The sequence below is a fragment of the Falco cherrug genome, chromosome 13 (assembly GCF_023634085.1).
Source record: "Falco cherrug isolate bFalChe1 chromosome 13, bFalChe1.pri, whole genome shotgun sequence".
Lineage (NCBI taxonomy): Eukaryota > Metazoa > Chordata > Aves > Falconiformes > Falconidae > Falco > Falco cherrug.
In genome coordinates, this window is record NC_073709.1 from 14,230,304 (window position 1) to 14,242,746 (window position 12,443).

A 12,443-nucleotide genomic window follows, 5' to 3' on the forward strand; every position below is an offset into this window, starting at 1 on the left:
TGTTGTGAAGCTGGTTTTTTGTGTGCTAGTCGAGATCCAGCTGTAGCATTGTAGTAAGGAAAGGGGCCAGACGGTTAGTTGGGGCAGGGCCAGCACTAGGGCACCTCTTCAGTTTGTTTTGGCAGAGCTTGTATTTGCGTGGTCATGGTTGCCTGCCTGTTCCATTCACCTCCAGTCTGGCTCTCCCTGTGCATGTACAACTGCTCCACACCCTGTGCTCCTGTCCCACCTCCCAGGGCTTGGTGCCATTGACGGGGAAAAGCAGCACAGCAGCAGAAGTACATCAGGGAAGGGAAGGCTCCATTGCAGTTTCTCTTGTGCCAGTGGCAGAGTGATGGCCACAGAGCTAAGCTCTTATAGGTGGCTCCCAGATGAACCAAATTCTCTTCTTGTAGTGATAGGTACCCTGGGTTTTGAACAGAGAGGAAGATTGTTTCTGAGCTTATGTTGTATCCCTGATGGGCTGGACACTATTTTATGGAAGCCAGTTAGCAGCAAGGTGGAGCATGGCACGCTGCTTGCTGGAAGTCGGAGAGTAGCTTGCCTTCCTTTCTTGTAGAGGTGTGGATTATCACAGCTGTAGGTACAAGGATGTAATGTTTTGGCTCGAACAGGAGCCTGATAATTGCCAGCTCATTTGTAGGTGAGAAGCACTGACTTAAAAGGACAGGTGAGGTAACTGTTAGCATTACCAAGCTTTTGTACTGAAGGCCTCACAGCATCTGTCTGAAGTAGTGGGGAAGATTGGCTGGGATGGTCCTATTTCACAGGAGGTTTGTTTAGTCCTTCCTGGAACCAAGGTTCTCTTGGAGCTATTGCTTTGTGAATTTTGAGTTTGTGTGGTCTCAGTTGCCTGAATGCCTTGGACATGTCCTTGCCAGGTGACTTTTCCAGCTCTTGCTGGGCTATGTGGCCCAACTATCCTAAGCTAATTTCATTTACTTTCAGAAGAATTGACATGGTTTGGGGCAGGTGCCTGGAGTGAGATGATCATCCAATTGTCCTTGGCTATCAACATTCCCTATTCCCTACATATTTATGGGGTGAGATTTCAAACTGGCTGTTTTCATAGATGCTAAGCCATTTGTTTCTCTTCTTCAGGGCATCTGAGTGAGTGTTCCTGCTTCATGAGGCTTCGAATTTGAGTCCAGGCTGGTAAGTGCTTGGGTCCTTGTGTGCTGGATTGTGATTTCAGCTTGGGATATCTCCATGCATAACTCCTGTCCTTAGCCTGGCAGGAATTGACAGAAGAATTCCCTAGATCGCCTATTTGGTGGTGGGGTATTGACAAACCTGTTTCTGGTCAGGATTTCATAATTCCTTTTTGAAGAGGAGAGATGTCTTCCCAGCAAGTCAGACCCACCTGTTTTCATTTGGGGATGCAGTGGAATGTGCATTTGTTATGCTGGATATGATTTTTCTGAAGTATTGGAGATCTCTTCACCTACTTGAGTCTTTTTAGGAGAATGAGCCTTGAGGGAATGACTGCAGTAAGGGGGAGTTGCCAGCATTCTGATGGTGGAGATTTACAGGTTAGTCCTAGGAAGTTATTTATGTCTGTGGAAAGGCGTGAGAAACTTCTGTGAGCTTCTGTATTTAGCAGAGTGGCAGGTAGTTTGCAAATGTCCCTGTGAGGTGTAAAGCTTGCTGTAGCTTGGAGCCGCTTGGTGCAGACACCTCACACTTGCCAGTCTTTCCAGGGGACTCAGTCTAGTGTTGAGAAGACACAGCTAGGCAAGAGTGGATAAGAATTGGAGACGATTCTTGGCGCTCCATTTAGACACTTAACATGTAAAACTCCACTGGCCAAAGCAAGTGAAGTCTGCAAGGTCACTGGCCCAGTGGTATCCATTGACTGCCTTGAAGGCATGTGAATGGGAATCAAATGGCCTGCCTGTAGAAGAGGGGAGAGGGTGATCTCAAAGGCAGGTCCTGCACTTTGAAGTGCCGCAGGTCAGGTGCTGAGGATTGCAGAGACACTAGGCTTGATCAGTGTTAGGATTCGGGAAAGGAAAGGGGAATGAGAAGTGGGCACTTGATCCCAAATACAGGGGAACTATGAACAGTGCATGTGTTGTCACCGGAGTGAAGCCTGGTATCAGGCTCTGCAGGGACTGCTTGGCATCTTTGGGATTTCTTGTCTTGTGTACGATGGGGTAGTTGAAATCCTGGCTGCTTGCAGGAAAGTCTTCCTGCCCTCCACTGCAGTCCCAAAATGGTGGAAAGGAAGGATTTTCTTCCATGCATACAAGGTAGCTGCTTTCCTTCTACCTCATTTTTTGCTCTTGTACTAGTACTGCTCCCGCAGCAGGAAGAATCTGGCACAGCACAGTGAAAGTAAAGGGGCTAATCTGGTCTTTCCACTAATGGTACTGGTGCATGTTGCAAGATCTGACCTTAGGTACCAGTGTCGGTGGCATTGCTCCCTAATTTGGTGCCACTTGTGACTTGGGGGGGTGGTGGTCTGACAGAGTGAGCAGTTGTGATGGTATGATACCTCCTTCTCACAAGCCACTTGTGGTCTGCTCCATTGGGGTTCCAGTGTAAGCCAAAAACTTCTGGGTTTTGGCTCTTTAATGGTTGGAGTCTCCTCCCACATAGTCCCTGCTGACAGTGACAGCACATGATCAATAACTCCTGCTCCAGCTGTCACTGCTGCCTGTAAGGCTTGCAGTTTCCATATTGGAAAAGGCCTTTCCTAAAGAGCCTAATCAATATGCCACTGTGAGGTCTGTTCTCATTTGCTATATATAATCTGGACACACACAAACTACGTGAGTGAGCGGGTGTAGAGGGGGGAGAGGATGTGCCAGCCCTCTGCTCTCGCTGGCTGGAGGAAGGACACAGCTACATCTTACTTTTCTCCCTCTTCTGCAGCAGCTGCTCAAGGCTTGTGGCCACATCCTTTCCCTGCTCTATTAGCACTCTGCATGGGGGTGTGCTCTGGGACTCCAGGGGAGCTGAATTCCTGCTGGGTCACTTCAAGGGTTCAATGGAGCGCCTGTGACTCTCTCTTCTTTGCACTTTCTACTGTTGGTAGGCAACCCGCTTTCGGAGCCACGCAGGTGAGAGGATGTCGAGCACAGCTCCATCAAAGAAGCCTTACCGCAAGGCACCCCCGCAGCATCGTGAAATACGCCATGAAGTACCCATCATTCGTGATGACCAGGATGGAGTGATCTTGGCTGAGCAGAGTCAGGTAACGGCTTGCCGGGTGGCAAAGGGCTTAACACCATTGCAGCAGCAAACAGGGTTTAGTTACACTGAGGCAGGCCAGCTCAAGCAGGCAGAGGGGTTTGAGGTTTGCAACCTGAACTTCTCATCGTGGTCCCTGGAGTCCAGCAGTGAGAAGGAAGTGACAGGGTGCAGAGCAGAGTTGAACATCAAAAGCCAGACTGTCTCGCCAGCACTTCCACGTGGTGGGAAGATGGGACAGCGAAGTGGGAAGCGGTGCCCAAACCGCAGTTGTGGGCACCTCAGCAAATTTGTGAGCCGTAGTATGGAGACAGTTGTGGTATCTGGAGATGAAAGACACCATCCCACTTGCTCTTTCAAGAGCAGAAGCCTGGAACGCTCGCTTATGTTTAAAGAGCCTCCTGAAGTTCTGACACCAAGGAAGTTTCAGGTCTCCTCTACACATGTGCCTCTCAAAGGGATCCTGAAGCAGACTAACATGACAGGCCCATGTCCTGAGAGCTTACGCAAGTCCCGCTCAGTAGAGACTCTTTCCCGTGGCCGTGGCTCATGCAAGTACAGTGATCCTCAGCTCTGCCTCAGCTGTAGGGAGAAGCGCTCACAGGAGCACAGCAGCAGCAGTGCCGCTGACTCTGTCAAGCGCAGGGAGAAGATCACAGAGGAAAAACTGCAGTTCTCCAGGTTCCTGGATGAGATTACCCAGCGGGTGCTGAGTCCCATGCGCTTGCGCTCACTGGGAGAGACCAGGGGAGCAGAACAAGACCAGAACTCTCCCCTTTTCCCCAGAAGCTCCGTGCCAGAAGGCCAAGGGGAAGGTCATCTGCAGGGGGACAAAACAAAGCACGCAACTGAAAGATCTCCCTGCCCAAGCAGAAGAAAAGCAGAAAAGAAATGTGAGGGGATGGGAATAGCTTCGTGCCAGAGAAGGTGTCCTGAGGAGGCTGAGAGAGCTTCCAGACTAAGAAAGAAACCTGTCCTTGTGAGTAAGGACAGTAAGGGAAAACTCCATTCCTTGGAGAGAAGGGTAGTAGATCTGTGTCAGTATGAGCTGCAGCAGCTGGCAGACCTGGGGCTGGCAGGGACATCCTCTGGTCATCAGCACTCACTGTCTTCATGGAAAAGCAGTGCAGAGGGCAGAAGGGATGAAAGCAGTCCCTGTTCACGGCTATTACAGCCACACCATCTGTGTGCTAAACTTGGGCAGAAGCATGCAGTGGAGCCGAACTACCCAGAGAAAGGATCCTTCTCCACTCCAACACGCTGGAGTCGGGAGGAGGGGCCTACCCCATCTAGATCCTCCCCTTCCTTCAGCCTGGCACTAAACAAGGTAGGTGCCAGGGCCGCTGGCTCACAGACAGAGGTCTCACAAAGGCCGAAGCCCCCACCTGGATCTCGTGTAGTCTGTAGTGCCAGTGGGGAGTGTGAGAGCAGGCCCCCAGACCTCATGTTGGTGGGTGTTTAATCACCAGAAGCTGCTCTCTTGTGGGTGCCACTCATGGCTGTGTTCCAGGTTGGGTGTATCTTCTTGGGAGGAACCAGCTTCCCTTCGGCCCCAGGAGTTAGGAAGGCAGGAGCTGGTGCTGTTCTCCCCGCTGCAGACTTCCCAAGTGTTTGCAGGTTGGAGGTCCTCCAGGCTGCGGGGCAGGAGGTGTGTGCAGGAGGCAGGCAGCCCTAGTGTCAGGAGGTGTTGGGATGCTCCTGTTGCTTTTGTGTGTGCCTGGTGCCTAGCTGTCTTGGGGTACCGAATCTTTGCATGATGGGTGTTTCAGGTCTTTGTAAGCTTTCTTCTCTTTCTCCAGCCTGCTTTGGGGCCATTGCCTTGTTTTAGTAGGAATCACATTATCCCCTTTGCCAGGTCATTAGTGTCTGCTCCGTGTGTATTTGTGGGTGTAGGGGAGGCAGTTTTTAGGTAAGTCTGCAATAATTAAGCAATTGCAGTGTGGGATCAGGATGTAAGAAAAAAATGGATTAATGCTTTGTCGTTAGGGTCAGGAGGATGTATGCAGGTGGTAAGGACCATTCTTTTAAAGTGTGAATTGATGAAGGAAACAGCCCCATGATGTCTTAGGGCCAGGACTGGGGTGGTTTGCTTTCTGTAATACTGCTAGCAGCTCAACAACCTCACCCATAACTGTCTGTGGCATGGCCTCTCAGCCCAGAGCTGGCTGCGACACTTAATGGACAACCTAAAGTGTGGCTGCCCTTTGGGTTTGTGCAGTGCTATTGGTACCAAGCACCAAAAGTAATCCTGAGCAGCTTGGACTTTGTGAGAATGGTCACAGTCCTGCACTTTCACAGAAAATGTGAAATTAAATTCACAGTGCTAATTAAATTAAATTCACTAGTGCTAATTAAATCTCTCCCATTAGTGCTGGCGGGCAGCAGCCATCTCATGGGCTGAGACAGAGAGTGCAAGGGAAGTAAAAATAGCTGAGCCGTGTGCTCTTGTCATTGCACTGTTTCCTTGTTCTCCAGGTCCCTGCTCCAGCTATCTCTGGGGTTCTTGCCTACAACCCTTTTCACAGCACAGTCTGGATGGTGTAATTTTTTTTTTTTGTGGGGCTTCAAGGTTGTTGTGATTGCTGTGGTGACAATTTAGTCCTCGGTGTATGCTGGCCTGTGAGATTCCAGCTACCCACTAACGGTGGATGTGGAGGAAACTGAAGCACCAGCTAAGGTGGTGATGTTACAAGAGATGTTGAGATTGCAGCGTGGGAGAGTAAAGTTACCTAACTTGTGTGGTGGTTTCTAGTCTAGCTTTTCTGCTCTGAACCAGAACCCACAGTTTGTCTTGGTATCAGACAGTTGAACAGTGTGTACAGATCCTAGGAGCTCTAAGCTTGCCTAGCATGACCTGTCAGAGCAGGTGAGGAAGAGTCACAGGTAGGGTCTAGCAACCAAGACTGCCCTTTAGGAGAGTGTGAGAGATCAACTCCTTCTCTGAAAGAATCTCACAGCTGTTTTCTTCCCTGTGCAGGAACCCTTGACGGATGCAGAAAGGATGAAGTAAGTGTCCTGGTCCTCCTTTATCCAGGTCCAATGCTTGTTGTACTGCAACTGTGTGGGTGCTGATTCCTCACATCCTGCCTGTGCCACCTGCACAGTGAAGCTGACTGGCCCTGCAGGCTCTCTCAGATCTTCAATCTTCCTGGGGCCATGTGGGCAGAGCTTTAGTCTGGGCTTTGCCAGCCTCTGCCTTGCCATGTCTCTCTGCCCGGAGGGGGAGGGAACATAGACCCCCAGTGCAGGTGCAGGCAGAGGAGTAGGTGGGTGTGAAAGAAAGTAGATGAAGCCTTTAAGCTTTGTTGTTGCGGCTGTTTGGTGTAAGCCACCAGCAGGAGTATGCTGGTCTGCTGCTGGCTGAGGGTGAGAGCTGAGCCCTTTGCTGGTGGTGGTGTGGGGCACAGACAGCTGCTAGCACTGAACTCCGAGCCATAGCGAGGAGAAAGCTTGCACTGCCAGAGAGAAGCTGTGCTTCTGGGCTTCTCTGAGCAATTGAGCACAAAGAAATCAAAACCAACAGGAAATCCTCCTGACCACCAGGCATGTCCTGGCTGGGAAGGAATGGAGCAGTTTGTGTTGGAATGGGGTTGACTGGGAGTTGTGATCACATCTGTAAATGCACCCCACCACCTCTGCTTCTGAGCTTAAGGCTGTACAGAGTCCTCTTTCCACCATGTATTAAAGGTGCAAGGGCTTTTGAACAATTTCAGTGGAAGAGAAGATGATTTTACTCTTTTTTGCCTTCAACTCTTCTAATCTGGACTGGGATAAATTATTGAGTGGGTCTCATTCACCAGTGAGGGACACTGGAGCTGCACAGCTCATCTGGCTAGTGGGCTTTATCCAGGCGCTGTAACCTGAGAGGGAGCTGGGAGGCAAGGCTGGCCAGCTGGTGTGTGCTGCTTTGCCCCTGTCCAAGAGAGTTTGAGTCTCCCTCTCCTGACAGATGCGCCTCTCCCTGCGTGTGCTGGAGTCTCCTGCCAGTTCAGTTCCTGACTTTCTGGGGCCTCTGTGTGGGGCCTTGGGCCCTAGAGCAGGGCAGTGGGGTGGTGGGGGTGGTGTGGAGTACCTCTTGTGCACCCAGTGGCACCTTGTTTCTGTGTCCCCCAGGCTACTGCAGCATGAGAATGAGGAGCTGCGCCGGCGGCTGACATATGTGACTAACAAAATGGAGGCGATGGAGAGGGAGCTGGAGTCAGGTCAGGACTACCTGGAGATGGAGCTGGGCCAGAACCGTGAGGAGCTGGAGAAATTCAAGGACAAATTCCGTAGGTATGAAAAAGAAAACAGAGAGGGGTACAGTTAGAGAGTTCCCTCCCACCAAGGACTCCCTCACCTGGTGTGAGCAGCCAATGCCCTGTTGTTAAATCAAAGGCATGCTGCATCCTTGGAAAGATGCACACCCAGATTGCAGGGGAGTTAAAGGCTCTGTAGCCATTGCTTTCTGTGTGCGGTGTAGAAATGCTGCCAGCACAAGGGGTTGACAACAGGGAATTCTTCATCTATTGGATGTAAGGCAGGATCCAGCTTGGATGGTTACCCCACATGTATTTTCTTGCAGTCATCAGTGGCTCTTTTTGCACATTACCACTTTACCTGAAAAGTACCTCAGTTAAAAATTGGTGCCAGTCACTGCTCACATGCTTATACGTGACATAGCTCAGAGGAGTCCTCCGAAGTCATTCACACCCTCTCCTGAAAGTTCCTTTTACCTTGCCAACCTCATCTTGCCTCCCATAAGTTGGGGTCTGAAGGCCGTTATGTGGCAGAGGTGAAGCATAGTTAAATATGCCTGGCTGTCTTAGTACCAGTCTTTCTGGAGTTGTGGAGTTGGTGGTTTGGCAACTATGAAGGAAACTTGAGTAAGTGCCTGAGATCCATTCCCACGTGTACAATCTTCTTTCCGTAGGTTGCAGAACAGCTACACTGCTTCCCAGAGAACCAACCAAGACCTGGAGGAGAAGCTGCATGCCCTGGTAAGTGCCCTGTTAAGTCACTACAGAGAGGAGGTGGAAGAGACCTGTGTGTTAGGAGCAGATGGAGGAAGGGGCCCTGGCTTTACCTAGCAGATCTGGCAGTGGGTGAGGGGTGAGATTCTGGCTGTGACCATCTACTCCCCATTCCAGCTGGTGTCATGAACTGTTTTCTTGATTTACTGAGCCCCTACTTGGTCATGCACGTAAGCTTTGGTTCCCCATGACATAATGCATGGTATTCCGTCATGTTGCTTCAGTCCCTTCCAAAATGCCAGGGATGTGTCAGCCAGTCTTGGGGTGGTCATCATGGGAGGGGGGGCAGTCAGAGCAGAGCCAATGTGCGTGTATGTCTGTTGTGTGCATTCATAACACTCATGGCTGTTTCTTTTCTCTCCCTCCCTCTCTCTCTCTCTCTCTCCTCTCCCCACGCTGCCGCTGGCACACGCTGGGCGCACTCACCTCTCAGGCCTCTCTCAGCCAAAGCTGGATTTTTGCAGTTGCGTCTTTTCGTTTGTGTGTTTTTTCTTTTTCCTCTTTACGTGTCTCAGCCTGTTGGTTTCATTGTCAGTCCCACATACCCCATCCCAGATGGAGGGGCCCCAGCCCTCGTCCAGCCAAGGGCTCGCCTGGTATCCAGCAGCTGCCCGCAGATGCAGCAGGTCTTAGCTTGCAGTGCTCCATCTTAAGAGCGTTTGACTCTGAGCCAGCTGGAGCATGGTGTGTTGGGAAGTGGTGCCCATAAGCTGTGGCACTGCACAAGATGTGGGTGGCTGTGAGCCTCATTTGCTCCCTTCCCCTTCGGGCTGTGAGCAGGCAAGTCAAACAGCTGAGATGCTGAATGCCTCCATGTATCCCACACTGAGATTTCTTTGGTTCTAGCACTTGAATTTCTTGGGTTAATATTCATTGTGCTGGTGCCTGAAGAGACTGCTTATATGGGAAGCATTGTCTTCCCCTACCTCCTTGTGTTGTCGCTGTGCTGTACCCCTGACGCGCAGCTGGGCCCTGGTGGTCACAGCCTCAGAGGACCCTTGTGCAACATTGGAAGAACTTCTTGAGAAGGGGGTGGCTTGGTTGTTCTGAGCTGTTGCTTCTCTCAGCTGTTACATCTGGGTCTCTGTCAGCCCTGTACCTGAACTATTAGGGAGTCTAAAGAGGCAAAATCGCCTGCTTTAAGGAGGGCATTAACTGAGCTCCAGATTAAGCTACACAGGTCCTTTTTCTTACTAGAGCAAGGCTTAAAGTCTTTCAAGATAGTGCCCTCTCCCCACCAAAAAAAACACTTTTGTCCATTCGGCATTGAATGCTGGATCTTTACGGGTAGTATTCTCTTTCTGTTGCCCCAGAGAGCAGGGCTGGGTATCATAAGCTCAGAGGTCTTTGCTGCCAGTGGCAGGATGAGATTGATTGCTCAAAGCCACTAGCTTTCCAACAGGCACTGTGGGAACCAGGGCAGAGAGGAAAATGGTTGTGTTGCGAGAAGAGATACCGCATTAAGGAAGTTCAAACACAACCTGTTGTCCCTAGCTAGCAGAGTGGCTCCATTTGGCCTTTGGAGTCCCTCCCTTGGTGAAGAGCCAGGCTGTCCCCCTTTGTCTGTCTGTCTGGAAGTGTTTGTGTCCTAGCTGAACCTGTCATTGTGCTATGCTTGGGCTGAGGTGGGTGGTGAAGCCAAGTTCTTCTGTGCTGGGGAGATTTACACCTGGTGTTCTTGCATCCCAGATTAAAAAGGCAGAGATGGACCGCAAGACGCTGGACTGGGAGATTGTAGAGCTCACTAATAAATTGCTTGATGCCAAAACCACCATCAATAAGCTGGAGGAACTCAATGTAAGTGCAAGTCTGCAAATGGCTGTGGAAGTGTATGAGGTGTGGGCTTTTACTCTTGTGCAAAGTCATTAATGTAAAGGAGCATGTGAATGACTTCAGCACGTCTGAAAGTGTGGCACCTACACAATGGTAGGAACAGACAAACAGAAAAGGATCTGAGGGGCTGAGCAAGGAAAAACTGATCTTCGTTTAATGTATTTGCTCTTTTGAGCTTAGGTTTTGATCTGAACTCAAGCTGTACCAACAGAGGGGTCATTGATTCTAGAGCTGGGAGGGAGCTGATACCTTTTCCACACTACTAATATAGAAGCTCCTGGATCCAATGCTTGTTTCTGTTAACTACTCTCAGCTCCCTCCAGTCTGTCTGTCCGCAAGGTGCCTGAGATCAGGTAGTGTCTTTGGGCATGACTGAACGCTCTGGGATGGGATAGCAAATCTGGTGGGACTTTTAGATTATTAAAATCCCCAGAGGGAGAGGGGATACCCTGACAGAGTATATGCATGGAGCGAGGACTGGAGTTGAAAGGGACACCGTGGCTCAGTTGTAATAAAATACACAGGGGTGTGGAGAGGAGGGAATGGCAGGTGCCCTTGTGAGCAATTCAGCAGATGCCTCCTTCCACTTCTGTTCAAGCAGCATCTGGTCAGTTGGTGCCTTTTTGGGTAAGAGATTGGACCAGTCTGACACTGTTGCACGTCTGTGCCTTTTCTTGCAGGAACGCTATCGACAGGACTGTAATCTTGCAGTACAGCTGCTCAAGTGTAACAAGTCCCACTTCAGGAACCATAAGTTTGCTGATGTGAGTAGCTGTCCTGCTGAGGTGGGGAAGAAGGGCTCACGGTCTCTGCCTGCATCTTGCTTTCTCTGCGGGGGTGTTGGCCTCTTATCCTTCAGCCTCAGATGGCGGGGGGGGGGGGGGGGGGGGGGCTCCTGTTCTCACTCCCACTGAGAAAGCAGCACAGAACCTCTGCCAGCTCCTCTTTCATGCCAGCTCCATTTCACAGCTCAGCCAGGAGCTGTTATAAAAAGCACAATAACCTTGAATTTGATAGCCTGCTGGGTGCCTGATGGGAGCTGGCAGGAGGACAAACCTCTTTCTTACCCTGCTCTATCCGCTTCCCTTCCTCACCTGGCCACATGGAAGAGCCATGCTGCCTGATAAGGAGTCAAGCAGCAGTAGTCTGGCCTGGCTTCACTTCTTACTCTGAGGAGGACTGTGGAAGGCAGCACTCAGGGTGCCTTTTAGGCCTCCTGAATGGGAGAAGTTGATACAAACTCATACTCCCCCTTGTGTGTGGTCTACTCAGCTTATCCTGCCCTCAGGATGAGCAAAGACGGAGTTTAGGTCTTTCGCATTAGTAGCATCACTTCTTTGGCTGGAAGTATCATTCAGGCCCTTATCCCAGCTCTTTGCCATACCTTAGTCTCATCCTTTCTTATGTTCCTTTCAGTAAAACTGTGTGCTTGACTTTTTTAACTTAGCAGGTGACCAATATGTCACCCTCCCCCATTGTGTCTCAAATTAGCACTCTTGAGGTCAGTGTATCAGTTACTGCTGGGGTAACCTTGATGTCTCTCCCAGCTGTCTCCCCTCCCTGGAGCTTTGAATTCTGCCCCCCAGAGCACTATGTCCCACATGGCTGCCACTGGAGTGGGGGTGGTGCTGAGCAGCTGTGCAGACAGTCTGCCTCACAGCCAGCTGTTGTCATGCAGCGTGCCCTTCGTCCCCAGCTTTAGATGTAGTTTCCTTCTGGCTGTGATGGGACAAACCTTGCTGTGCCGCTAGTGGCTTGTGGAGCTCTGCTCTCCACTTTGTGCTGCGCGTGGGTGTGGTGACCCACGTGAGTGCAGCCTGGCAGAGTGGTGGGGAGAGCAGCAGTGCTCATTTGCAGGATGAGGAGCAGTGCTTACCAGCCCTGTTGAGACCCCGGTTCTGCAGCTTTGGTAATAAACCTCATGTTTGCTTCTCTGAAATGAAGAGTGAGGAATTGGGATGAGGTGGTGGAGTTGGCGGGAGCAAGGAAAGGCATTGATCCTGGTCTGCAGCCAAGGCAGCATGGCTGAAATGACCGCATTCGGGGAGCACTGTGGATCCCAGCACTGGGGGCTGTTGAGTCACTTCAGTGCAACCACTGGCTGATTTTCCACAGATCAATAGAGCTCTTCCTAGCATGCACTGGCTGGGCCTTGTCTCTCTGCTCACAGGCGTGGGGGTCTGAGCCCCTGTGCTGTCTTTTCTTGTTCTCTTTGCAAAACGGGGCCTGTGAACCTTGGCCTAGAAACATGACTGGTGTGACAGCTAGAGAGCCTTGTTGGTCCCTCATGGGGCGGGTTTGCTTTGGAAAGTGATACCTTTCTCAGGGCAAGGTAGGTGAACGTTAGGGTCAAGATAAAGAGTGCAAAGGACACATGAAGGTTAACTGGAAAAGGCAGATTAT

General features: G+C 50.8%; 1 protein-coding gene across 3 annotated transcripts in view; it reads left to right on the top strand.

The window, feature by feature from the left end:
* Positions 1 to 12,443, top strand: part of TJAP1 (tight junction associated protein 1) — a 40,105-nt gene that overhangs the window by 23,543 nt on the left and 4,119 nt on the right. For 2 of the 3 annotated variants that reach the window (XM_055725860.1, XM_014279882.3), the window contains 8 exons: positions 1,102 to 1,155; positions 3,041 to 3,199; positions 6,173 to 6,201; positions 7,309 to 7,470; positions 8,108 to 8,174; positions 8,641 to 8,670; positions 9,897 to 10,004; positions 10,721 to 10,804. In XM_055725860.1, coding sequence (XP_055581835.1) covers positions 3,074 to 3,199; positions 6,173 to 6,201; positions 7,309 to 7,470; positions 8,108 to 8,174; positions 8,641 to 8,670; positions 9,897 to 10,004; positions 10,721 to 10,804 — 606 coding nt within the window. In that variant the 5' untranslated portion in view covers positions 1,102 to 1,155; positions 3,041 to 3,073. The remainder of the gene's footprint in view (positions 1 to 1,101; positions 1,156 to 3,040; positions 3,200 to 6,172; positions 6,202 to 7,308; positions 7,471 to 8,107; positions 8,175 to 8,640; positions 8,671 to 9,896; positions 10,005 to 10,720; positions 10,805 to 12,443) is intronic. The other variant, XM_055725861.1, reaches the window with a different exon arrangement.